The 26,872-nt window shown below is 44.4% G+C and overlaps 1 protein-coding gene across 3 annotated transcripts in view; it reads right to left on the reverse strand.

The window, feature by feature from the left end:
* Positions 1 to 815: 815 nt before the first annotated feature.
* Positions 816 to 26,872, reverse strand: part of RPS6KA5 (ribosomal protein S6 kinase A5) — a 184,948-nt gene continuing 158,891 nt past the window's right edge. For all 3 annotated transcript variants that reach the window (XM_043472779.1, XM_043472780.1, XM_043472781.1), the window contains 9 exons: positions 25,306 to 25,467; positions 21,144 to 21,269; positions 20,628 to 20,761; positions 19,880 to 19,973; positions 16,235 to 16,405; positions 12,604 to 12,795; positions 6,595 to 6,754; positions 4,899 to 5,062; positions 816 to 2,615 (listed from right to left, as the gene is read on the reverse strand). In XM_043472779.1, the coding sequence (XP_043328714.1) occupies positions 2,376 to 2,615; positions 4,899 to 5,062; positions 6,595 to 6,754; positions 12,604 to 12,795; positions 16,235 to 16,405; positions 19,880 to 19,973; positions 20,628 to 20,761; positions 21,144 to 21,269; positions 25,306 to 25,467 (1,443 nt within the window). In that variant the 3' untranslated portion in view covers positions 816 to 2,375. The remainder of the gene's footprint in view (positions 2,616 to 4,898; positions 5,063 to 6,594; positions 6,755 to 12,603; positions 12,796 to 16,234; positions 16,406 to 19,879; positions 19,974 to 20,627; positions 20,762 to 21,143; positions 21,270 to 25,305; positions 25,468 to 26,872) is intronic.

A 26,872-nucleotide genomic window follows, 5' to 3' on the forward strand; every position in this document is an offset into this window, starting at 1 on the left:
ACTTGGTTCTATCTCCAAAACTATCACACAGAGAATTTAATTCATATCTGTTCGTCTTAAACCTACTTGTATTCTTCTCCTAATACCAAAGACGAGTCCTTTCGCTTAACGTTTTCATGTGAAGTATTTTTTAGGTTTTTTGTGGCTACATGAAAGCTTCGTGGATTTTAAAGGGCACTCAGCGACACCACAGGTGGGTTTACACAGAGCGTGAGGGTGGACGTTCCCCGTGGGCCCCGCTCCGAGCTCCCCTCAAGGCCATTGTGAAGGAAGCCCAGCAGTTGATAAACCAGCTTTCTCTTTCCTTCCTCGTGTTCTGCCCGCCGTTTCACCATTTCATTTTGTCAAGTCCTCCAGAAGTGGCAAAGGTAATAAATGTACATGAAACTCATGAATTTCCAATACTCACAATGTATCACTTATGCCATCAATCATTAGGGTATACCAACTATCTTTCTGGATCATTGTCCCTTTGCAACAAATAGTTTACACTTTATTAGTATTTTCTCCTAGAATGCACAGTTTTAAAAATGTTTGGAGCTAACTCACACATTTCTAGATATAGTCGACCTTACTATAGATATAAATGGACATTTTCTTGGTTGTTTTAACTCTGCCTGATGGAATCACAGTCTGTGAATTAGCCTCAGAGTTCGGTAATAATGTACCTCAGATTTCCCACCATTACTAAGAAGGACCAAAAGCTAGAAGCACAAAATTCTCACTAACTCGAGAATTGTGCAGCCATTTGGGCCACTGAAAAGTATAAAAGTTATGTCCGATAATCATTGTGAACAAAAATGTGGACAGGATAATACATTTTGAAAATAGTTTAATATTTGCCATTTTTGTTGCTTGTGCTATTAATATATACATTGGTTCAGTAATAAATATGCTACTATTACATAGAGTGCACTATTTTTAGTATTCATAACTGGTTGAAATTAATGCTGCTATTATCTCAAGAAAGGAATAAATAAATATCATGCCCAATTCCAAACTAATGCTCAAGAGGTTATTGTTAACAAAACTGACAAAATAAACATATTGGGCATTACCTTTTTAAACATGATTCCTGTAAACATAGCAAAAAATCACTTTTCTCAGTCCTGACATTTCGTGTGATGGCTTAAAAAAAAATACAACACACAAATCCTACCACTTCTTCTTTTGCATAGGGAATGAATCAATCGCATTTTAAAAAGCAGCGATCATTCAGTAAAATGTCCTCAGCACACAGCACTTGTTTTCCGTTATGAACTCGGAACTTTTGAGCAATACAAGTGCTCTGCATAAAATATGCTTTCTGGATTTAAAATTGAACAGAAATACTTCCAAACAAGTCATAGATACGGTTCTAAAGTATTATGTACATAATCTGACCACAGGAGGAGCGCCTCGCTGCGGACGGCACAGTGTTCAAATGAGCACAGTGTTCAGGAGGATTCCCACTCAGGTCTCCTCACGGCGGCGCCGCGGCGGCTGACGCTTCCGCCACACACCACAGCCCCTTCCACACTGCACCCTGAGCAGAAGGGACGGGAGGGCAAACCTAAAGTAGATAATGGGGGGAAAGGCAAAAATACAGTACATATGCTTTAAAGAGTGCACTTTATAAAACAGCTTGCTTTATTCATATTTTTTATAAAGTGCAATATTACTTAAAACAGAGACATGTACCTTAATATTTCGCAGTAACCATGAAAACAAATTGCCAGGAAAGAGCAGTGCAAAATTAAAAACATACGTAGCTTAGCATGCATCTCAGCGAGGTCCCCAATACAAAGCATGGGACCTCCTTATGCCTTTCTTTTTACTTTTTAGAAAAAGATTAATAATAGTAGGGTATCGTCATAGGTAACCATAAAATAAAAATAAGTTAAAATCCTCTCTCAAGAAAAAAGTTTACACCACACATAAAATTCATGACAGAATCTTTTGGAAAACAGTTAGACCTTTTTTTTTTTTTCTGATCAATCACTGTTCAAAGGATGCATATCTCTTAAAAACCCACAATGCCCACAAGGCGAAGCACAGGTATCATCACAGTCCTAGGAACTCTTGCTGGCGGACCTCTGAGGACCCTGTGACTTACTGTCAGCGGCTCAAACCTCACCGGCCCCACTCAGACGGACAGACGTCTCTGCCCTCTCAGGACAGTCCTGCGGGCGTCATCCCGGTCACTAACCGCATGCCGTGCGCTCCACTCACAGTCCCGTTCTCCGCCGGTGCTTCTGGACGAGGATAACCAACGGGGTTTTCCTGGGAAAATTCCCTACGGGGCGGATGCCAGCGGGCCCAACGGGGTGTGCTTCTCAGAGCACAGGCCTGGCCCCCGGGCGCGCCGCGGGGCTGCAGGGACGCTGCCCAGGCGCTCAGTCGGAGAACTGGAAGAGGCTCTCGGGCGCGCCGCCCTCGGCGGGGTGGCCGGGCTGCAGCGCCCTGGTGGGCGTGCTCTTGCCCTGCGAGTGGGAGGACGAGGAGTGCGAGCTCTCGCTGGAGCTGCTGCGCGTCTCTGTGCTGGTGCTGGTCTTCTTCATCCTCCGCCTCTTGGCCAGAGGGGCCTTATCCACGTTCTGGAGGCAGAACCCCTCTCTCTTGTATTTGTTGAAGGCCTAGGGAAGAACAGCAAGATCAAACCAGTCCATCCTGAGGGAAATCAACCCTGAACACCCACTGGAGGGACTGATGCTGAAGCTTTGGCCACCTGATGCCAAGAGCCGACTCCCTGGAAAAGACCCTGATGCTGGGAAAGACTGAAGGCGGGAGGAGAAGGGGACGACAGAGGATGAGATGGTTGCATGGCATCACTGACTCAGTGGACGTGCTGCTGCTAAGTCGCATCAGTCATGTCCGACTCTGTGTGACCCCACAGACGGCAGCCCACCAGGCTCCCCCGGTCCCTGGGATTCCCCAGGCAAGAACATTGGAGTGGGTTGCCACTTCCTTCTCCACAATGGACATGAGTTTGAGCAAACTCTGGAAGACAGTGGAGGACAGGGAGGCCTGGCGTGGTGCAGTTCATATGGTCGCAAAGAGGTAGACACGACTGAGAGACTGAATAACAAGGGAAGAAAAAAATAAGGAGGAACCGCCACGCAAGTGAAAGGACTGAAGTCTTCCTCGCAGTTATGACTTACAGACAATGCGTGGTTGGCAACCACAGCTCCAGCTTGTCCTAGGAAAGTGAAAGTCAAAGCGCTCAGTTGTGTGCGGCTCTTTGCAACCCCATGGACTATACAGCCCATGGGATTCTCCAGGCCAGAATACTGGAGTGGGTAGCCTTTCCCTTCTCCAGGGGATCTTCCCCACCCAGGGATCAAACCAGGTCTCCCGCATTGTGAGCAGATTCCTTACTGAGTATGAGGTGAGCCAGCAGGGAAGCCCTAGGAACCACTTTATCTAAACCTTAAACTGCTGCATCTAAAACTCCAGGAGGGTACAAAAGTCGATGGGGAGGGTTTCTGAGGGCCCTCCCGAAACCCACCAGCGAGGCTGTCCCGGAGTCCCAATTCTAATCAATCTTTTGAAGAGGGGAGTGCTACCTCTCAATTAAAGGAACCACTGACTGACTAGAAATTCCTGGAGAATGTCAGCAATCTCACTCCCTTCCACCCATTACTCTGACTCATCCTGAGCTTTAAGATTCCAACCACAAAGTCCCAGCACAGAGCCCCTGACTTCCACGCCCACATCAGTACAGTCAGTGCAGTCCTGGACACGATAATATGCAGAGATGAGCTCCACAGACCTCAGCCTGGCTTCCTCCTCACAGCAGCCCGTCTCTACTTTTTTCAGATTCAGGCGTAGGCATTGCTGAGGTGACAACCTTGCCTCACATGCCACTGAGAAGATCTGGATCATCTGCAAACCCTGCCGTTAATCTCTTCACGCCTCACCAGATCCCAGTTCATTAGTTTTTTAATCCATTTCTGCAGCCAAGAGGAAATGCTATCCTGTCTCCTTCCTCAAGATAATCCTCTCAGAAGTAATGTTATTTCTCTCTAACTCCTCTGCTCCTTAGACAATTATCTTAATGTACTTGCATCTGTTTGACACGAGTGTGCCAGAATCTACGTTTATTGCTATGTAGTCTCAGCCTTTCAAGAACACAATATTTACTTAATACCAATTAATTAACTTCTTATCCCTCAGTTTCTAGAACAATAAAATTATGCACAAAATGACTGTTGAAGGGATGGACTTTCACAGGGGCCTTAACTTCCAGTGCTTATTTATGGTTTCTACAGACAGTGATTTGGCTTATTTGAGAGAGAACAGAAGTGCTAGTACAGACTTCTGGTTGCCAAGAGGGAAGGACAGCTGGGTAGGGATGGACTGGAGGTTTGGTTTCAGAAGCAAACCATTATATGTATAGAATTCAATAAACAGCAAGCGCCTACGTACAGCACAGGAAGCTATGTTCAGTATCCTGTGATAAACCATGATAGAACAGAAGGTAAAAACGAATATACAGCAGTGTTTATACATATGTGTAACTGAACCAAGTCTGCTGCACGGCAGAAATTAATACAACATTGTAAAACCAACTAAACTTCAACAAAAGAACATTTTTGAAAAAGTTCTAATAATATGCATATTGCTTTCCTTAGTGACTGAAAAACTTCAACTATTCAAATATCAGACAACTGCCTCATCTCAAATGTCAAATAAATATTGTGTGGGTTTGCGGTGACTCTGGTCCCCATGCACTTTCTGTTCAGAAATGTGTTTATGTCATGAAGGGATTTATAAAAGCATATCTAAAATTAAAAGAACCCATTTTAAAAACTGTCCGCCCAAGAGTGTGCCTCTGAGGTTACAGAGTAAGGACATCAGTCCCTTCTCCAACCGCCCAGGAGAGCAGAGCCCCCGGGAGCGCAGAGCCGGAGCCTTACGTGGAAGGTGGCTTTCACACACGTGTGCACCGCGGCTCCTGAAGAGCCCAGAATGTCTGGAGTCATCAGAGGATTTGAGGACAGCTGACTGCCGTCTTGAAGCCATTCATTGTATCTCAAGTCAGGCATTTTAAGCCTTTTGTTTGGATCGACTGTGAGGAGTCCTGTGGGAATAAATAAGATATTTTTATTTCATGAGCTGTTATTTCAAACATAGTTTAAAATCAACCTCAGAGATCTCAATTATGTTCACAAGACATGGTGGTTTCTATACAGCGTCAACCTCCTACAAGGACAGTTACCTCCATTCTCATCTACACTGAGATCCCTGGTGAGCGCTGGCTGCTCACAGTGATGCCCACAGCAGCCTGTCTTCAGGAGGCTGCAGGCTAGCAGGGCTTTCCAATCCGGGGAAATAACCACGTGAAACAAGGACTCCCACCAGGGGCCAGGCAAACCCCCTCCAAACAGAGCGCTGAGGTCTACTTGACGCACAGACAAACACCTTCCGCAGGTTAGGGAACGTGCAGATGGAGGCTCCGGGAGGAGCTATGTGTGAGGTCGTATCCCATCCGAGGACACGTGCGCAGCAGACTCTGGGGAAGGGCTCACCCCTGGGGGGTGGGCACCCTGGGGGCTTCCAGGAGATGAGTCCTGAGGGATGAGCAGGGTCGATGACAAAGTGAGCCCCAGGATTAGGACGAGCACGAGTAAGGGTGAACAGAGCGTGAAAACTCAGCACATCTGAAGAATTCAGGTGTTCCACAGTGTCAGTCCATCCTAAAGGAAGTCAACCCTGAGTGTTCACTGGAAGGACTGATGCTGAAGCTGAAGCTCCACTACTCTGGCCACCTGATTCGAAGAAATGACTCACTGGAAAAGACCCTGATGCTGGGAGGGATTGGGGGCAGGAGGAGAAGGGGACGACAGAGGATGAGATGGTTGGATGGCATCACCAACTCAATGGACATGAGTTTGAGTAAACTCCGGGAGTTGGTGATGGACAGGGAGGCCTGGCGTGCTGCTGTCCATGGGGTCGCAAAGAGTTGGACACAACTGAGCGACTGAACAACAGCTGTTGGCGTGAGGGTGACAGGAAACAGAGGGAGGCAGAACCAGGCCGTGATGGCTCCACTAGGGAGTCTGACCTAAAGCTCACTGGCATTCTCTGAAGAACTTTTAACAGAAAAAAGGTATGACTGCATCTGGATATTAGGAAGGTCCCTGAGCCGATGGACGACAGACACATAAAGCCAGAGCAAGTAGGTAAGTTGAAAGCATGTTGTGGATGTTAGGAGACAGCTGTGACCAGACCTCAGATGAGAGCCCTGAGAATGGGGCGGGGGGGCAGCTGGCAGCGATGCTGAACCCCAGCGCCCAGGGCCTGGCTGCGAGGAAGGTGGTGGGGGTCGAGGGTCTTGGCCATGAAAACAAGAGGGAGAGGAGGACGCATGTGCCTGGGGGAAAGGAGAGGAAAGAGGAAGCAGTTCCCTTTGAAGGTGGGAGACTGCGGCTGTGAATGTGGACGAGGTTGCTGACGGAGGGTGTCCTCATACGAAGCTGAGGCTGAACAGAGTAGCCTGAATCCTTAAACACACAGGGATTCTTCAATAATTCACAAACAAATATATGTATCACGGGTATGGTTCCACTTCAATCGCTATACATCATATAAACTTTTTCATTAGATTCTTACCTTGGATCAAATCTTTAGCCTCTTGGGATACATTCTTCCAGGCTTCTCCTTCAAAGGAGAAATCTCCCTTTTTAATTTTCTTCATGATTTCCACTGCACTGGTGCATGTCAGACTTTTATCATGAGACTGAAATGGAACTTGCCCTGACAACATTGTATACTATCAAGAAAAAAAGAGCAAAACAGAATGTCTGCCAAAATCACCATCAAAGCCACTCTGGTCATTTCATTACTAACTTCATCAGCATAATTTCCCAAATATTACAATTAGCATTAGTAAGTTTAAAAGATTACATGACTTTGATCACTGAAACAACCAATACATTTCAGACTTGTAGATAAAAAGAAATGGCTTACTATGATATCAAGATTTAAAACCATTTTTATAGCTATATTCAGGACAAGAAGAATAAAAAAGGGATAATCTAATCATTTCAAAAGACAACATTAACAGCGGAATGTGCATATACCAGAGGAACTGCGGGCCCCGGCTAAAACGGCCGAGGAGGGGTCAGGGGACACAGAAGAGAACGGATTCTGAAGATGCTGAACTAGGGTGGGCCGATGGGACAAGAGACCTGATGGAGAAATTATTGCCACGGAAACACTCGTCTGAGACTCAAGACTCAACACCCTGGCAAGGATGCCTGGAGCCAGTGAGAGCAGTCAGCTGAAACGCTTCCTGAAGCTCGGACAAAGCTGTGAGCTGGGATGAGCAGACGCCCTGACTCATAAAGCCAGTGCTGCAAGCTGTGCCGTGCACACGGCACGCTCAGAGTTGACCTGCGGAGGCCAGAGGCGCTGCAAGGCAATGCACGGACGCACGCCACCCCTCTCTGGTACACCAAGGCCTCTTCCCTAACTCACACCCACGACCTCACTGAGGAGGGATCCCAGTGATCAGCTGATGAAAGAAGACAGGAAACTGGGCCTACTTGTCGGACAGACTGGCATTCTTTCTCTGGGGCAGTGCCAAGCACATGGAACGCTCGGTGACGATGCCAGCTCAGGGTGGGGCTGGAGTTCTGTCCTTGAGGACCGTGCTGAATCATCGGCGATCCGTCGGTGCTGGGTCCCCCATACCTAGGTTCTGTGGGTGCAGGGCTCACAGAATTCACGTTTCCTGTCCCTGCAGCATTACAGTCTGCTATTAAGAGGTCTCTGTTCTGCGAGTGCACCTGCTCAGCTCCACTTGGTGACAGTAGGTGGCAACTCACGGTGCACCCTCTGTTCGCCTCTTCCCTGCCTCCCTCCTGCCTCCCTGGCATTCTGGTCCTTAGTGAAAGTGAAAGTCGCTCAGTCGTGTCTGACTCTTTGTGACCCCATGGACTATCCATGGGATTCTCCAGGCCAGAATACTGGAGTGGGTAGCCTTTCCCTTCTCCAGGGGATCTTCCCAACCCAGGGATCAAACCCAGGTCTCCCACATCGCTGGCGGGTTCTTCACCAGCTGAGCCTCCAGGTCTGGTCCTTAGAAACATGACAAAACGTAAGCTTTTACTTCAGGTTCTGCTTTCCAGGGGAACCCAGACTAAAATAGCTTCTCTTGTTGATAAACATTTGACTTATTTCCAATCTGCGGCACCCTGAAGCCTGCGGCTCTGTATCTCTGTGCACATCTCTTCTGGTCCACAGAAACAGGCATTTCTGTTGGCTACATCCCTGAGATGGAGACTGCTGGGTCACTTGGTCTGTGTGCTCAGCAGATACTGCCAAACGATTCTCAAAAAATCTGCTCCCCTTCTTAATCTTACCCCACTTCCTAACACATACATGGATGACTAAACATAAAGAAGTATCCTTTATAGTAGAGTTTTCTTGCTCTGCTGTGTAAATAATTCAACAAGCTGTTGGGTGGAAAGATGAATTCACCATCTTTGGAAGAGCTAGAATTAGACAACTTTAGGCTCCTCTCAACTCCAAGATCTTAGAATTTAGTTGATTATCCAGGAATCAACTTCTGTTAAGAATAATTCTCTGTCTGCAAACTGTTGGCAAAGGTTGTGATAAGAAATTATCTATATACATAAAGATACATATGTGTGTGTGTGTATGTATAAACACACAAGAGGGAATTGGGGAGAAAGCAAAAGTAAATGTGGTAACATGCTAAATGTTCACTGTGTTGTTCTCCCAAATTTTCTCTAGGTCTGAAATTTTCAAAATACAATTTTGAGAAGAAAGTGGAAAAATACGAAATCCTGAATAAAGTGAAAAAATATGAAATCCCGAATAAAACACTTGGAAGAAATATGTTTTAACCGTTATTATATTCCATCCCATGGGTATGCTATATATACCTATGGAATAGCATATAATCCTATGCTACATTTTCTAAACACTGTCTGTTAAGCTTTGAATTATTGTGTGCCTTAAAAATTCATGTGCTGAAAAGTCACACTATCCCCAACGTGGCTGAATTGAGGACAGGACCTTTACGGAGGTGAAGGTGATGGGGACGCAGGACCTTCATCCACGAGGGTGTCCTTGCAGAGACCAGGGAGTTGGCCTCCTCTCTCTCCAAGCTCACGCGAGGAGAGGCCACGTGAGGCCCCCATGAACAGGTGGCTGTCTGCAACCAGCGGGGAGAGCCCTCACCAGATACCAGCCTGCTGGCTCCCTGGAACTGGACCTTCCAGCCTCCAGAACTGTGAAATAAATCTCTGCTGTTCAAGTCGCCCCATCTGCACTATTTCATTACGGCGGCCCTGAGCAGACTAAGACACCGTGTAAGCTCTATTTTAATCAGAGTCCTGAATGCTTCCAATGAACTGCTCATCCATGAGGTAGACTGAGTTGTAACCAAAGCCACATGTGTGACATGATGCATCTTTCTCAAGTATTTGCTTTACCCAGTGACGATAACGTAAGTTATCTTCATATTAAAGTATCCATATTCGTGTTCATCACATGCAACATGGCAAAGGGTCACAGACTTTTAAGGCAAACAACTCCAAATAAATTTTGTGCCTACTATGGGATAGCTCAAATCTAGATCCTCTGGAGAGAAGCACTCACTTATATGGAAAAGTTTACAAGGTATTCTTTTTTTTCCATGGACAGTTTAATGCAGGCGCTAACTTAGCTTTTCTTATGTAAGTAGTGGAGTGGCCAAAAACTTTGTTTGGGTTTTCCATGGGCTGTAACAGAACTTGAATGAAATTTTTGGCCAACCCAGTATTTCATTTTGTATCTCTAAAAGGCAAGGATTTTTAAAATCCCACAACCACAACCTATGATTGCACTGAAAAACAATTAGCAGTAATACCTTTGTATCATCCAATATCCAGTCAATAATCAAATTCCCTCAATTGTGTTATACACACTGTATAATAATATAATCACATTTGTATGACAGTTTGAATTTAACAAATAGAATTAAAATTAGAATTTGTTTGAAGTAAAATGAATTCAAGTAAAATGCAAACATCGTTTCTTAAGTGTCTTTTAATCTACAGGTTCCCAGTCTACTTTTTCTTATAACTTATTTGCTAGAGTAACCAGGTTGTTTATCCTGCAGAATTCCAGCAGTCTGGACATTGTGATTATAAACTGGTGGTATCGTTTAATCTGATGTTTCCTGCTCCTGTTTAAGAGTTGACAATTACATCTAGAGAGAAGCCTGGCTTCTCTCCACGCCATTATATGAGGTTATTTCCATAGATAAGGCATTTGGAGGCTCTAAAATACCTGTCTGCATGTCTAAGAGTGTCTTTTAAAACCTTAAAAAGCATGATAATTACATTTGGCTTGTATTTAAGTAAAGGCTCTTTTACAAGGGGGTAGTCTTGTATTATTGCTAAAAAAGAAAGGCTCTTTTTTATTTAGATGAATTTTTTTAGGAGAGTGCTACTGTAATCAGCTTAAGTCGAACAAAACTCAAATCCACAGACGTTAGCTGTTTAAATCATACTCATAAATATGTAGTTTAATTTGCAAATTATAAATGATGACTTAAAACTGCTGAAATAAAAACCTATAGCTTAAAAATAAAAGAACCATCTTGCAAGGACAACTGGCTGCCACTGGGGGAAGACAAACTGACATCCAAATAAACCCAGATGGAGGGATGAGCACAGAAAGGGAAATTAGGAGGGCTGCGGGGGGAGCGCCAATCTGACATCAAAGCCAGATACCACAAAGGAAAAGGCTGACGCATCTCGCGTGAAGTCTCTTCAGTCGTGTCCAACTCTGTGACCCTATGGATTGTAGCCGGCTAGGCTCCTCTGTCCACGGGATCCTCCTGGGAGGAACACTGGAGAGGGTTGCCATGCCCTCTTCCCCATGGGATCTTCCCCACCCAGGGATCAAACCCGTGTCTCTTGTGTCTTCTGCACTGGCAGGCAGGTTCTTTACCACTAGTGCCACCTGGGAAGCCCAACATATTTGAATTTTGCTTTTAGAGGGGTTTAAATAGATATGTTTTTTTCATTTTTAAAATTTTTTACATAAAATTTTTTTAATTTCTCCATTAAAACATAGAAATTAAAAAATCTTCTCTATATAAACCTCTCTAAAAACAAAATTAAAACCTCATATAACTGTGAACAAAGTTTTCAAAGAAATGACAAACCAGAGAAAACATTTCCAACATTAATGTCTGACAAAGGATTAAAATCCTTAATAGAGCTTTAAGTTTCAATGTGAAAAATCTCCCCATGGGACAGTAGGCAGAGCTCATCAACAGCAAATTCATAAAAGAGAAAATTAAAATGTTCAAATACATGAAAAGATGCACACACTAAACACTCATCAAAGAAAATGCATGCAACTTATAATAACCACAGGAAGTAATTTAGATTGAAATTGATAGTATCCCATGTATTCACATACAGCTGATGAGAACATGATCTGGAAACCTTCTAGAAGGAAATACAGCCATATATGTCAAAATAAGGATGTATATACCCTTCTCCTAGGAGTCTAGTCTAAGGAAATAGATCAATGCAAGTACATATATCAAAAATATTCATTTGTGTGGCTTATAATTAGTGAGAGGCTAGAAAATGCTAACTGCTCATTAGTAAAGAAATGTCAAACTCTGGAGACCCAAACTACATATCACATAATCTCATTTGTTAAAAAAGCCTAAATATATATACAAACATACAGAAAAACGTGTAGAAAGATATGCAGCATACACAATATGGGGGAGGGCTGGGCAGAGGGGAAGAGCTTATACAACATCATCTCTATATGATGAGGTTACGTGTGGTTTCACCTTGCTCCTTGTATCTTTCTCTATGTCTGAAAACTTCTCCCTATGATTAAGCACTACAAATTGTATGCAGAAAAAATAAAGCTATTTTGAGGAAAAAAAAAAACATGCTGAGATTTTTCTAGCTCATGTTGTTTCTGATCATGGCTGCCAAGGAGGTTTTGTGAAAAGCATGCTTACCATGATTACTATAAGTTATTATGAATATTTTAAATTTTATTTATTAATTTGTTAATTTATCCTAAGTGATATTCCTCAACTGCTTTTTGGGCTGAAAATCTCAGAGAATATACTTTTAAATATTTTTCCATTAATGAGTCACTTTGCTAGTTCCATATTATATCTAATATGCATAGCTTATGAAAATAGACTATTGCTTCTTTAAAAATACATATATATAACTGTACTTCACACAAAACACAGTTGCCTTAAATATTCTAAATAAACCAAAATAAAAATTCCTACATTTTCTCCAATATAAATTTTAAGAAAGGGAAATAGTCTTCAGTCAGGCCTTTTACTGTTTGTGCAGAAAAGAAATCAATTTGCCAATTTTTTTTAATGAATTTAAGAAAAACCTAGAGGGGTGGGATGGGGGTGTGAGAGGATAGGGTGATGTATGTACACATGTAACTTATTCACCTCATTGTATAGCAGAAACTAGCATGACATTGTAAAGCAATTATATCCCAGTGGGGGAAAAAAAAAGACAGACAGACAGCAAAAGGAGAGATGCAGGGGACACAGAGAACCAACCGAAAGGGTTGATGGCGTGGCCGATACGAACTCACCAAAATGACGCCCAAGCTCCAGAGGTCACAGGACTCATCATAGCCGTTGTGATTCAAGAGCTCTGGGGCAGCGTAGTGAAGAGTGAAACACGGCGTCTTCAGAGGCTGATTATCAGGTGGCTTCAAGCGTGCAAACCCAAAATCAATGACTTTAATTTCCAAATTGTCATTTTCATCAGTAAACAATAAATTCTGCAAGATAAGAAGTTTCTCATTAAAGTGTCAGGGGCCTTGGAGAGGCATTTTGCAACATTATCTATTAATATTTACATTGGACTCAGACACAGAGATCTGACTCCGTGGGTTGGGAGTGGGATCCCAGCATCCGCTGTTCTCTGCCTTAGCTTTCTGGACCACCTCGAGTTTACAAGGTCACGAGGGACACTCCCAATGGCGTCATGCCCCTTCTTCGTCTTTTGCTTGTGGTCTGTCTTCTACTTCTTCCACCAACCTCCCTCCCACCTGGCTCTCAGGCATCTAATCCTCCTTTAGAGATGTCACCAAACTGAAGCTGAAAACTATTGTATTTCCTTCTAGCATTTACTGTTCTTTTCTGGCATTTATCAGCTCTGCATTATTAGCTCAATGTCTTCACCCACATTAGACCATAATTCCATGAGGCCAACAACTGTGTCTATCTTACTCATGACTTTGTCATGTAGCAGGTGGTTTGGTAAATATTTGTCTGTTGAATGAAGTCAAATAAAATAGTTATATAATATCTAGCAAAACAGTTAACAATATTTAGTAAAACCTATTAAAGAATACATTGTGGAGCCATGCATTTCAGAAATATTTTTTCCAAAACAGTTAATACTTGAACATTTTTTGATGCTTATGGAGATTATCCCTCTATTATTCAGAAAATGTATTTTCCAAGCCTTCTCAATCACTAAGGTTTTACTGATTACTTCTGTTTTGTTTTTTTTATCTACACCATGCAGCATGCAAGATCTTAGTTCCTCAACCAGGGATCGAACCCATGCTCCCTGCACTGGGAGTTTCCCTCTTAACCACTGGACTGCCAGAGTCAGTGGACTGCCAGAGAAGTCCCTGATTACTTTTGTATTTACCACTTGTTTAAACAATCTAACTATACTGGTATGCAAATCATCATTTTTATTAGTACATCAAGCTAGTACCCACAGTAAGTGAATCTGATAATATTGTCTTTAGCCATCCTAACAAAATCTAGTATGAGCATTAAATTATTGCCCCAGCTCTGCAACATCATTTGCTTTTTAATATTATTCAAAGTGAAAAAAAAAAATATCATAGAAGGCTTCATTGATACAAAGAAGAAAAATCTTCTAGGCCCCCTTTCAAAAGTTAAAAATGAAGTGGGAGGAAAGAAACAAAAAAAATTAGCTGAAAGGTTTTCTTAAATTTTCTATCATACTAAATGCTTAATCCTGAATTTTTGATGGAACTTAAATGCGAATATAATTCAATGGAAGGCCTGGCCACCGCTGCAGTCACACTGGCGTTCAGGCAGGAGAACCTGGAGAGCGCCCAGCAGGTGGCCCCCGGCTCTCCTGCAGCAGAAGGTGCTGGGCTGCGGCACAGAGCAGCGGGTGAGGCGCCCGGCCTGTCCCCACAGCCCGCGAGTCTCTGGCAAGGACTTCAGAGTCTCCTATACCAAGACTGGCTAAGGACTCCCTTGTTCACAGATCTTGAAACGGAGGAGACGTGGCATTCCCCTCTTCACTCCTCTCCCACTTCTCAAAGTGGAGCTGGGCGTACATGGTCAGGAGTGGCAGGAAGTCACCACTCAAACCACTTAAGTCCTTGTCTCAAGCTGTGCCAGGAACTAATTCGATAAAATTTCTCAATCTTTCAAGAATATGGGGATCAGTTTGAAACATACAAAGCAGCCTACTAAGAATGTCAGCCAGCTTCTAAATTTACTTGATTCTCACCACCTAGAAGTTATCTTGCCTGTGTAGAATATGAATACCACATAAATAGCTACCAAAAGAGACATAAACAGATCTTAAAATGCTATCAATGTGAAAGGCATTAAACTTTTGGCTTGAAAATAATATAATCAGCCACTTAAAAGTCAAAGTGAAAGCCATTTTATTATGACAATGTTAGTACAAAGGTACATTTTCATGTCTCCAAATCACGTGTTGGTTTAGGACTATCAGAGTAGCAGGATGTCCTATATAATGAGACAGTGCTACTTTTTAAATGCCTACTTGAGACAAAATCTTTTTAACAGATAAGAACAAAGCTATGTGAGTGTTTTTTTAATCAGTAAAATCGGAAGGCGAATTTAAGTTCTGTTGGAGAGGACAGTTGCGTCGTTTGAGGCTCATGAGGGGACAGATGGCCAGTTATCAAAGAATAAAACATGTGAAAATGAATTCTAGACAGTCATGGAACAGATCTTTTCAATTAAAAAAATTACATGCTTGTTCCTTGTCTATCAAAAAAAGCATTTAAGTGGTATGTGTTCACATTTAAAAATAGACAGTTAATCTCCAATGTACGGAGTGCCATATTTCCAGTGGGCGTTGTGTGGGAGAGTGAGAACTGGGATGCAGGAAGCAAAGGGGCAGCGAGCAGAGCTGCCAGCTCATAAAACACAACTCGCTTTTGATTAATCACGAGTAATAGGAATAACAATAATGGAAAGTACACAGAAGTTTAAATACTTTAGGAATCAGTCAGTTATATCCAAAGACAGAGAATTCCATTTCCAAAACATCCTCTTCCTACCAGTTACCTAAGGTACTTAACCAAGAGGCGTAAATGGTGCTTTTTGAGAGAGATTGTTTCATAGTCTAACACAAAAATAAACACCAAATTATTATTTTAAATATACTTGAAAATTCATTACAGTCTCAGAGCAATTAAAACTGAAATTCTATTTTAGAGAGTAAGTATATATAATTTTGCCTATGGTAAAGGATGATTCACTGTTTTCCTTTCATAAAGGAGTGGGTTTTGTTTTTCAACTTGCATTATTGTTTTGATGATTTTCTAAAAGGGAGGAATTTTCACATTTCTGATACTAAAAAGGGACTATTCTAGAGTTAGAACCTTCTTTCTTAACCTTTTGAAAGAAAAAATATATGGAAAGCCGCTACTTCCGCACTGCTACACAGTTCTATAAATTCTGCAGCAGGTGAGCAAAGAAAAGCACATGTAAAGATCACATAACTAATTACACCAAGACAACGCTTAAATATCCAAAACAGGATTATATACGTCCCTATTAATGAGCTCATCAATTTGATTATGAAAGTGAAAGATAAGCTTTCAAAATGAAACCATTTAAAAAAAAACTCTCTAAAATGGTATACATATAGGAGGGATATTATTTTCTGCTACAAAAATTTCCATTGCTATTTTTAGTCCACAACTGTTGCATAAAGTATTTCTTCCATAAAAGGCTCTCACACTTACAAATATAACCTCGAGATGATCAGCTGGCAAAAAAAAGAAAAGACAGATTTATTTTAGACTGAAATAGAATAGGAAAAAAATCCAAGAAACATGGTATTTGCAAGTATCTATTTAGAAAAAATCCCTGAAAATAACCCCCCCCCCCCCGCAAAAAAAGCCCACACATGTCTAGGGGATATTTAATAATGATGCTAGATTGCATTATATGATTTTATACCTCGGGTTTCAGATCTCTGTGTACCACTCCGACGTCATGCATGTGGCTAACAGCTGAAACCAGCTTCCGCATGATGTAGCTGGCTTCCGTCTCACTAAAATGCTTCTTTCTCTTAATGCGTTCAAACAGCTCTCCCCCGTTCAGAAGTTCCATCACTAGAAATGTGTGAAGCTAGAAAAGAAAGAACAATGTGGAGGGCCTTATTGAAGAGGAGGAGAGGCTGATCAACGCACAAAACATTTACTGACTATGAATTGTAACTGATAAATTTAAATAGTCTCTTGTTAAAATAATCAACGGTGATCCTTGCATTTTAGAGGAAAGAGTTGAAGGATAATGTGTCTTTTTTAGAGTTCTATTTCGGTAATGGAAAATTTCAAGCACTGCAGTGAAATCCTTATGTCTTCTTTCCTCCACGAATTCTTTCAGCTGAATTGCATTCCAACCCTCTCTATCGAGTTTACATATGTTTCTTTTTAAAGTGTGACCTCGTACTGATAATAATGTGAAATTGGCTGCTTTAAATAATATAGAAGATTACTGATGGAACACGCTGCCCACGAGAGGCCTCACACACACATTTAATGGCAAATTTACTTTTAAAAAAAGGCATTATTGGATGATGTCACTTTAAATCTTCTCTTAGAGCTCCACAGATTAGTTTCAGGGTTCCTGTTAATTCTCACGGCAAACACCCATAACTCACTATGGGCTTTTTAAAGACAAAATTGCTTTTGATCCCAAAGGCATTATCTTAATTAAACAGTATCAAAAGTTACATACTTATTATATTTTGCATATATTTCCATAAAGAAAATAACATAGGAGCTATTGAAAAGCAAAGGAATTTTACCCGCTCTCCAATGAACACAAATGGTTTAAAAAAGTTATCAATAATCAGATTCAAATGCTATGCCTTATCACACCAATGTCACTCAACAAACAAAACAAAGCATGCTTCCTTTTGAATTAGCAAAGTCCAGAAAAACTGCATCATAAAAAAGATGGCTATAAATACATTATCCTGCACACAATGGGCATATTCTAGAAGGTGAATAACCCTTTTTTTCTTTTTTTTATTTTTAAAGAGAATTGCTCCCAGGCTACTAGAGACTATGCTAACTTGAATTTCTACATCAGCCAAATTAGGTCAAAGCTAAAGGTCTGCTACAAGTGTATGCCAGCAAGCTTTCAACAAATGAGAGGCAACACCTAGAGTGATTTAAGAGATAGGCTTTAGAGTCAAGCCTGCATCTGAACGCCATTTCTGCAACTTACTTATGACCCAGTGGATGTTACTTTACCTCCATGAACTTTAGTGCCCTTACCAATAAAAATGTAGATAATGGGGGAAAATGTGTATATGGTAGCTTGAATAATAGCCCTTTGAAGATGTCTACATCCTAACCCCCAGAACTGAGGGGTGCTACCTTGTATGATGAGGGGATTTCTCAGATGTGATTAAGGATCTTGAGATGAAAAGCAGACTGTGTTGGATGTGGCATGATGTAGGCAACTGTGTCACCATTATGGGGGGAAAAAACAACCCAAGTAATCAACAACCGTATATGAGAACAACAGCGTATCTCTACTGGTGCATCCAGGATTCCGTCATGAGACGGTGCTCTGGCCGTACAGGGTCTCCGTGTGGGTGTGGGGGCCTCCCTCGCTGCAGCACGCGGGCTCAGCTGCTCTGAGCAGGTGGGATCTCAGTGCCCCAGCCAGAGACCGAGCCTCGTCCCCCACACTGGAAGATGGGGTCTCAACCACTGTACACCAGGGGAGTTCCCCATGAGATGGTGTCTATTCGAGTAACTCTTGAACATAACAGCAGCAGATGATAAAGTTAATTTGTCACATAAATACAATATTAGGGGTGTAATTGCCGAGATCTGATGGTGGCCCGAAGGTCACGGATCCAAAGTCTTGTGGGGGGAGGAGTAGCTCAGAGCACAGGTGCAACCACGGAGGGGCATCCGTGGTTGTTGCTGTGTGCCTAAGGTCATCCACCAAGCTCTTGATGGATGTGCAAATCGTCTTCCACAGGAAGCCATGCCGTCTCCTCCTAAGCAGCCCCAGGGGACAGGGACTCACCTCCTGCACTGCGGTTGGGGACCCCGAAGAGGCAGAGGCTGTGAAGGAGCAGGGAGACCAGTCCCCCCAATCCTTGATTCAGAGGTCTTCCTTTTCTGATATAAGCACCAAGGAGCAAGCGGACAATGTCATTTTTGGGGTGTTCACTCACCTGATATGAAAACCAGACAGTGCATCTGCCTTCCCTAAGGCAGGAGGACACAGTGATCAAAAGCCTGCTTTGAAGCTGGACTGTGTAGGTTCAGATCCCAGAAGGACCACTCAGAGATGGGGAGACCCAATTACTTCATTTCTGTGAGTTTTGCTTTTCCCACTTCACAGAGTCATGGTAAGGACTGAGTAAGACGATGCATGTAGAATGAGAGCTGCGATGCCTGGACCACGTTAGGTACACGCTAAGGAACAGCAGCGATCGCAGTCTCGCTCCTCCTCCGCCGCTGGTCTCCCCGCCGGGTCCTGCGAGCCCCCGGCGCTCCGGGGAGTTCAGTGCGGCAGAGAGCTGGGCCGCAGCTTCCCTACCACATGCACGTCAGGGCAGCACGTTGGAGGGAGCCCAAACCGGAGACCAGCTCTCCGGCGGGATTTTCACTGACTTGCTATGTGACTGTGGTTGGATAAGTCTCATGATTCTTTTTTTTTCCCCACTGTGGGAAAACACTCATGGCCCTTCTGAACCTGTTTCTTCACTGGTAAAGCCGGGGCCAACCACACCCAGGCCTGGGTTCGGCTCTGCTGCCTCGCATGTTGTCTTCTGTGCAAATGTGCCTCCCCGCCCAGTCGGGAGGAGAGATGACTGGCGGAGAGATGTCTGCAGAGGACGAGGCATGGACCTGGCCCAAGAGCATCCCTCCCGTGTCCACAGTGACATGCGCTGAGTGAGGGTCCTGACGGAAAGCGGGACTGGCGAGGGGGCAGCGCGGGGGAGTGTGAGCCCCTGGAATGAGAAGAGGGAAGGGAGCCTCTTTGCTCTTCTGCTTCCTATTTGCTCTTTACCTTGCACTAAGGAGGCTTCCCTGGTGGCTGAGCGGTAAAGAATCGCCTGCCGATGCAGGAGACCCGGGTTCGACCCCTGGGTCAGGAAGATCCCCTGGAGAAGGGCATGGCAACCCACTCCAGTGTTCGCGCCTGGAGAATGCCATGGACAGAGAGGCTACGGTCCACGGGGTCACAAAAGAGTCAGACACAACTTAGCAACTAAACAAAAAGGAGAGCAATGAGGCTTCAGGCTGAGTTCCACTCTCAAAGTCACAGCGTCAGGCTGAAGGCGAAGGGAACAGCTGAGAGGCGCGGCGGCCGGACCGCAGTGAGCGCAGGGGCGGGGCTTCCACGCCCCTCCCACACCCTCCGCCCAGGCCCTGCACGACCTCGACAGAGCGAGAGAAGCCGGGGGGCGGCGCTGATGGGTGCGTGAGAGTTTGCGGGTTTTCACCTCTGGAATGGCTGCGTCACGCCCCATATCCCTGACTCTGCGCCAGAAGCAACGACAACACTGCTGAAAAGTAGAACCTTGCATATGAATTAGTATGTACAGTAAAAAAAAAAGCCGAATACCTGATCATGAAAAACTTCATGTAATTTCACAATATTGGGGTGTCCTTCGCAGAGTCTCAGAGCTGTTACCTCTTTCTGAGTGCTGGCTTCCATCCTGAAAGATGAAGCAGTCAGTGTCTACACTCCTCTTCATCAGGCTGTTGGAAGTACAGCCCCAGCCCTAATTTTGTTTTCGCTTACAGCATATTCAGAATGTGAGTGTCAAAGTATCAGAAGGAGGCTTTCATAAAGCAGTGAGTCATACACCCACCAGAGCAAGTACAGCATTATTCTTGAGAAAAATGATTATTTCCGAGTCAGGAAAGTGCTTAATCATATGAAGAAATGGATGCCCTATGTGCTCGACAATTTGGTAATAAGAATAAACCATCATGGAGGTAACAGTCAGTTACCAAAACAACTAGTTCTCAAAGCTACCTGTGGACTGCTAAATATTAATAATTTCAGACAAAATATTTCAAATAGAACACCTAATAGGAATGGCAACAGCTGCTGAACTCACTAAGCAAGTCTGTTTAAATAACACTGCCACAAGAAAGTCTTCTCGTAATAACCTCAAAAGCGTATCACACTATGATTTATGTCTAAAGTGGATTACTGTCTCAGAGCTAGAAGTATAATGGATCAACTGATGAGCTGAATGGCTAAAACCTTGGTTAAAAACCTTACAACATACTGTTACTTTCCTTTTCAATAAAGATCTTAGAGAACCCATCCACTAGAACGAATATATGAGAAAAGGGCGTACCTTTTGCTGATTATTTTGACTGCGAATGCTTGGTTACTTTTTTTGTGAACGCACTTTCGGCAGATTGAAAAACTTCCTTCTCCCAGTGGTGTGTCCTTCAGATCTAGGTCATAGTGTTGGTAGAATGGAGACTCCTGATAAGAAACCAGCACCATTTAACTTAAGAAAATGTCAGGCACACACAGGGACAGATAGAATTGCTGAGTAACAGAACATTATGAACGTTCATAAGCAGGACTGGAACACATTTATAATCTTTAAAAATTCATCATTAGCTCACTTCTAACATTTCTATCACTTATGTAAATGCACCATTTTCTACTGCTGTAAAAAAGGCGCTCCTTCAAATGGACGCTGGGAATTTTCTAGGGCAAATATCGCTATTTCCATTTATTCCCTTTTTAAAATTAGGTTTGAGTCAAATGGAAAGTCTACTACATTTGCAGGACTTGAGAAACACGACTAGCGCGGGCCTTTAAACCGCGAACAGGTCACTTAACCACCGCGCGGTTGTACCTTCAGCATCGCGCTCCTTGCAACGTGCGTCTCTCCGGGGCGGTCAACTCCCATGTGAAACTGAAGGGGGTCCATGACAGCTGCATTACGCTTGAAGAGGATGGAAGGGGCAACAAAGGAATAGCCCTTAAGAAAAAAGAAAAGTAAACAAAGTAAGTAACCATTTTCTCTCCTCTGACTCGATGCTTTCACTGCCGAGGCTGTGGGTTCTGTCCCTGGCTGAGGAACTAAGATCCCACATGCCACGCGGCATGGCCAAAAAAAAAAAAAAAGAATGAAAAATATTCAGATTTGTGTTAGGACAAATCTAGTTTTAACTTTATTTGCAATCCAAAACCCAAGGTCATTTCAAATCAATAGGATGATGCTTCTCAGAAGGCGGTAATGCCATCTTCTGGTAGAACTCACCGACTCGCCGATTCAGAATGAAAGGCAGAGAAACACTTCTTCCCTACAGCTACATTTCTTTTGCACTGCTGATAAAAATTTGCTTATAAACACAACTAACTTCTCAAAAAAGGTATAGTTAAGGAACTAAAATGTGATTGAAATGCTACTGGTTTTCAAACTAGCAAAATAGCAAGTTTCATTCCAGTTAGCTTCTAAGTCAGCAATTGGCTCCTCTGTCCATGGGATTCTCCAGGCAAGAATACTGGAGTGGGTTGCCATTCCTTCTGCAGGGGACCCTCCTGACCCAGGGATCAAACCCAGATCTCCTGTATCTCCTGGACTGCAGGTGGATCCTTTACCTGCTGAGCCACCGGGGAAGCAATTTGAAATTGAAAAGCAATAAAATCAAACAGCAGAATGATGTGCCGAACCAAAAATGGTACAGCTCTTCTATGACTTACACTGGGGTTCTGTCCTGATAAATTCACCATAAATTGAAAATATTACAAGTTGAAAATGCAATTGACACACCTAACCTGCCTAACATCATAGCTTAGGCTGGCCTACTTTAACCGTGCTCAGAACACTCACATAAACTAGTTGGGTAAAATCATCTAACACAAAGTCTGCTTTACAGGAAGTGTTGACTGTCTCATGTCAGTTACTGACGGCCGCGCTGAGTGTGAAACGCAACGCTGTGTGTCCAGAGCAACTGCACGGGCTGCTCACAGTCACGGTGTCTCTGGACGCTGGCTGCACAGGCTGCTCACAGTCACGGTGTCTCTGGACGCTGGCTGCACTGCCTGCTCAGTCACGGTGTCTCTGGACGCTGGCTGCACTGCCTGCTCAGTCACGGTGTCTCTGGACGCTGGCTGCACAGGCTGCTCACAGTCACGGTGTCTCTGGACGCTGACTGCACTGCCTGCTCACAGTCACGGTGTCTCTGGACGCTGGCTGCACTGCCTGCTCACAGTCACGGTGTCTCTGGACGCTGGCTGCACTGCCTGCTCAGTCACGGTGTCTCTGGACGCTGACTGCACTGCCTGCTCACAGTCACGGTGTCTCTGGACGCTGACTGCACTGCCTGCTCACAGTCACGGTGTCTCTGGACGCTGGCTTCATGGGCTGCTCACAGTCACGGTGTCTCTGGACGCTGACTGCACTGCCTGCTCACAGTCACGGTGTCTCTGGACGCTGGCTGCACTGGGCTGCTCACAGTCACGGTGTCTCTGGACGCTGACTGCACTGCCTGCTCACAGTCACGGTGTCTCTGGACGCTGACTGCACTGCCTGCTCAGTCACGGTGTCTCTGGACGCTGACTGCACTGCCTGCTCAGTCACGGTGTCTCTGGACGCTGACTGCACTGCCTGCTCAGTCACGGTGTCTCTGGACGCTGACTGCACTGCCTGCTCACAGTCACGGTGTCTCTGGACGCTGGCTGCATGGGCTGCTCACAGTCACGGTGTCTCTGGACGCTGACTGCACTGCCTGCTCACAGTCACGGTGTCTCTGGACGCTGACTGCACTGCCTGCTCAGTCACGGTGTCTCTGGACGCTGACTGCACTGCCTGCTCAGTCAGCGGTGTCTCTGGACGCTGACTGGCAGCTGCCGTGCTCACAGTCACGGTGTCTCTGACGCTGACTGCACTGCCTGCTCACAGTCACGGTGTCTCTGGACGCTGACTGCACTGCCTGCTCAGTCACGGTGTCTCTGGACGCTGACTGCACTGCCTGCTCACAGTCACCGTGTCTCTGGACGCTGACTGCACTGCCTGCTCAGTCACGGTGTCTCTGGACGCTGACTGCACAGGCTGCTCACAGTCACGGTGTCTCTGGACGCTGGCTGCACAGGCTGCTCACAGTCACGGTGTCTCTGGACACTGGCTGCACTGCCTGCTCACAGTCACGGTGTCTCTGGACGCTGGCTGCATGGTCTGCTCACAGTCACGGTGTCTCTGGACGCTGGCTGCACTGCCTGCTCACAGTCACGGTGTCCCTGGACGCTGGCTGCATGGTCTGCTCACAGTCACGGTGTCTCTGGACGCTGACTGCACTGCCTGCTCACAGTCACGACCAACATGCTGACGATGACCTGCACTGCCTGCTCACAGTCTTACGTCCTGGAGCTGGCTGCACTGTAGCTCACCATTCACGGTGTCTCTGGACGCTGTGGCTGCTGGTCTGCCTCACAGTCACGGTGTCTCTGGACGCTGGCTGCATGGTCTGCTCACAGTCACGGTGTCTCTGGACGCTGGCTGCACTGCCTGCTCACAGTCACGGTGTCCCTGGACGCTGGCTGCATGGTCTGCTCACAGTCACGGTGTCTCTGGACGCTGACTGCACTGCCTGCTCACAGTCACGGTGTCTCTGGACGCTGACTGCACTGCCTGCTCACAGTCACGGTGTCTCTGGACGCTGGCTTCATGGGCTGCTCACAGTCACGGTGTCTCTGGACGCTGACTGCACTGCCTGCTCACAGTCACGGTGTCTCTGGACGCTGGCTGCATGGTCTGCTCACAGTCACGGTGTCTCTGGACGCTGACTGCACTGCCTGCTCAGTCACGGTGTCTCTGGACGCTGACTGCACTGCCTGCTCAGTCACGGTGTCTCTGGACGCTGACTGCACTGCCTGCTCACAGTCACGGTGTCTCTGGACGCTGACTGCACTGCCTGCTCACAGTCACGGTGTCTCTGGACGCTGGCTTCATGGGCTGCTCACAGTCACGGTGTCTCTGGACGCTGACTGCACTGCCTGCTCACAGTCACGGTGTCTCTGGACGCTGGCTGCATGGTCTGCTCACAGTCACGGTGTCTCTGGACGCTGACTGCACTGCCTGCTCACAGTCACGGTGTCTCTGGATGCTGGCTGCACGGGCTGGTCACCACAGGACCACGGGGCTGCCTGGGAACAGGGGCTCACGGCAGCCCCCATTACTGAGAATGGATCCTACTTCGCACCCTCATTCCAGGAAACAGCAAACTTCAAAGTGTAGTTTGTATCAAACGTGGATCACTTTTGTACCACCATAAAGTCAAAAAACCCTAAGCTGAACCACTGTAAACTGGGGACCATCTGTACAATGATGGATGATAATTAGCTCAAGCGAGAACACTCAAGAAACATTTCTCCCATCTGCACTGTGCCCAGCCAAGGGCAAGCCTGTGTCCAGAGACAGGTAATATTGGGATGCTTCTGGGAATCAAAGAAATGAAGCTACAATGTCATTTAATAGTAGGAATATTTTATCTGAAGTCTGAGAAAAGATACTTTCCTAAGTATAAAATCCTTTCTAAATCTTTTTTAAGAGTTGGGAAATAGTTCAGATTATTCACAGAAGATAAAAAATCAGACAACACTGTTTATACAATATTAAGAATACTGTGTTTAAATAGAGGTAAAGTACTGCACTTTCTACAAAAGAGCCTGAACAGAAATAAAACTTCAGGTGTTAGGTCTAACAGTTATTCACATAAAAAATAAACACATAGAGATTTCCTCAGGGGTCCAGTGCAGGGGGTGTAGAAACTAAGATCACACGTGCTGTGCAGTGCAGCCAGAAGTAATTAAATATATAAAGAGAACTCAAAAAATAAAACACATAAATAATGTCTGCTATTTAACAAACTACAAGCTTCAGTTAACGATTTGTCATATCTCTGTATGTAATCATTTTAAAGAGATTAGAGAGTCCTATTTTTCAAGATGTCAAAAAGATTTCATATGAGAAAATTAATCTTTTCTTTGAAAGCACGGGTGCCCTTCGCAATTACCTGGAACAGCCTCTCGGAGCTCTGGGGCAGAGCTGCGGGAGAGTAGGTGGGGTCCATTTCTGTGAATTCTTCTGCAAAGTTACTCACATCTAATTCATCTCGGATGACTGGCTTGAAGGGTGCGGGCACTTTTTTGGCAGCTAAATCATCCCAGTTTATTTTCTAAAACAGAAAGAAAATTGGTACAAGGTAGAAATCAACAAAGTTGAAATACATTTTTGAAAAATAACAAAGGTAGGTAATTTTCATGGAGCAAGAGAGAGAAAAGCACATATTTCCAACCAACAATTAAAAACAATTTCTTCTTTACAAACAGGAGCATGTTTTGGGGGGGGCATTTCATACGTGTGATAAGTTTGTGGAAATTATTATATTATCGTTATAAAACATTTGGATGTCTCAAGGCTGACTGACTCAGATGTGGCACTGACTAGCTCAGCTGTTTTTTGACCGCAGTTCACAGCTCCAGCCGACGCCGGGACTGAAAGGTGGGACCGCTGTCCATCCCACTGCCATGGGGTCTCATCCTGGCCACTAGGGGGCACCAGGACACCCCAGTTCACCCTGGGGATATCAAGAATTACTCTGTCATGTGCCCCGAGAAAGGCATTTAAGCCAAACCTAGATTGTAATAAAGGGCTTTAAAATGGATGTGACTATTAACTCTAAAGGAACAGCCCTATTTTCAAGAGGCAGTGCTAACTAGCTTTCCTCCTGGCCATCTAGACAGATTAGAAAATAAACTCTAATTCATGTCTGTAAGTCTAAACCATACTGTGACCGTAGGAAATTGTGTAACCATTCTTTTCTCATTCAACTGTATTTAAGGGTTTCAACACTGCCTATTCTCTCCCCCATGGGATAATCCAGGCCTCCTTCACACCCATGCACTTCACTAACTGATAAACTGCACTCTTATATGATTCAAATTCAACCCTCTGTTCTTTTTTGTGGTTGTTCTCCTTCTGTCACTTAAAAAAATCTGATAATACTTATTGAACTGAATCCCAGTTTTATATATATATACACACACACACATATAGTATCAATGTATTCCATATTAAAAATATATAATATCAATATATTTCTCCTATAATCCAAGATGTCATCCTTGATAGTAAGATACACCCTTACTTTACGTACCATTAAGAAAGAAAAAGCATGACCAATTAGAATAGCAAAATTCTGCCCATTGTAAGCTGCATACTGATTTCGGAGACGGTAGAGCATGAAACTTGCAGTTTGTTGATGACATTCAGTAAGTATAATCAACATAAAATGTTTTTATTGTGCCCTCTTGTGGAGGCGATGGAGGTACAATCACTAAATTACAGATCTTCAAACTTTTCAGCAGGAACAGGTTTTAAAGATCATTCAGCTCATCCTCTTTATTTGACCCAGATGGAAACTGACTTTTCAGCAGGAACAGGTTTTAAAGGTCTTTCAGCTCATCCTCTTTATTTGACCCAGATGGAGACTGAAGCCTGGGAATCAGACGACCCTTTCACTGAAACGTCCGCGAGTGGCAGGGCCAGTCTCTTGACTTTCTTGTTTGTGTTCCTTCCTC

This window comes from Cervus canadensis, chromosome 6 (assembly GCF_019320065.1).
Source record: "Cervus canadensis isolate Bull #8, Minnesota chromosome 6, ASM1932006v1, whole genome shotgun sequence".
Classification (NCBI taxonomy): Eukaryota; Metazoa; Chordata; class Mammalia; order Artiodactyla; family Cervidae; genus Cervus; species Cervus canadensis.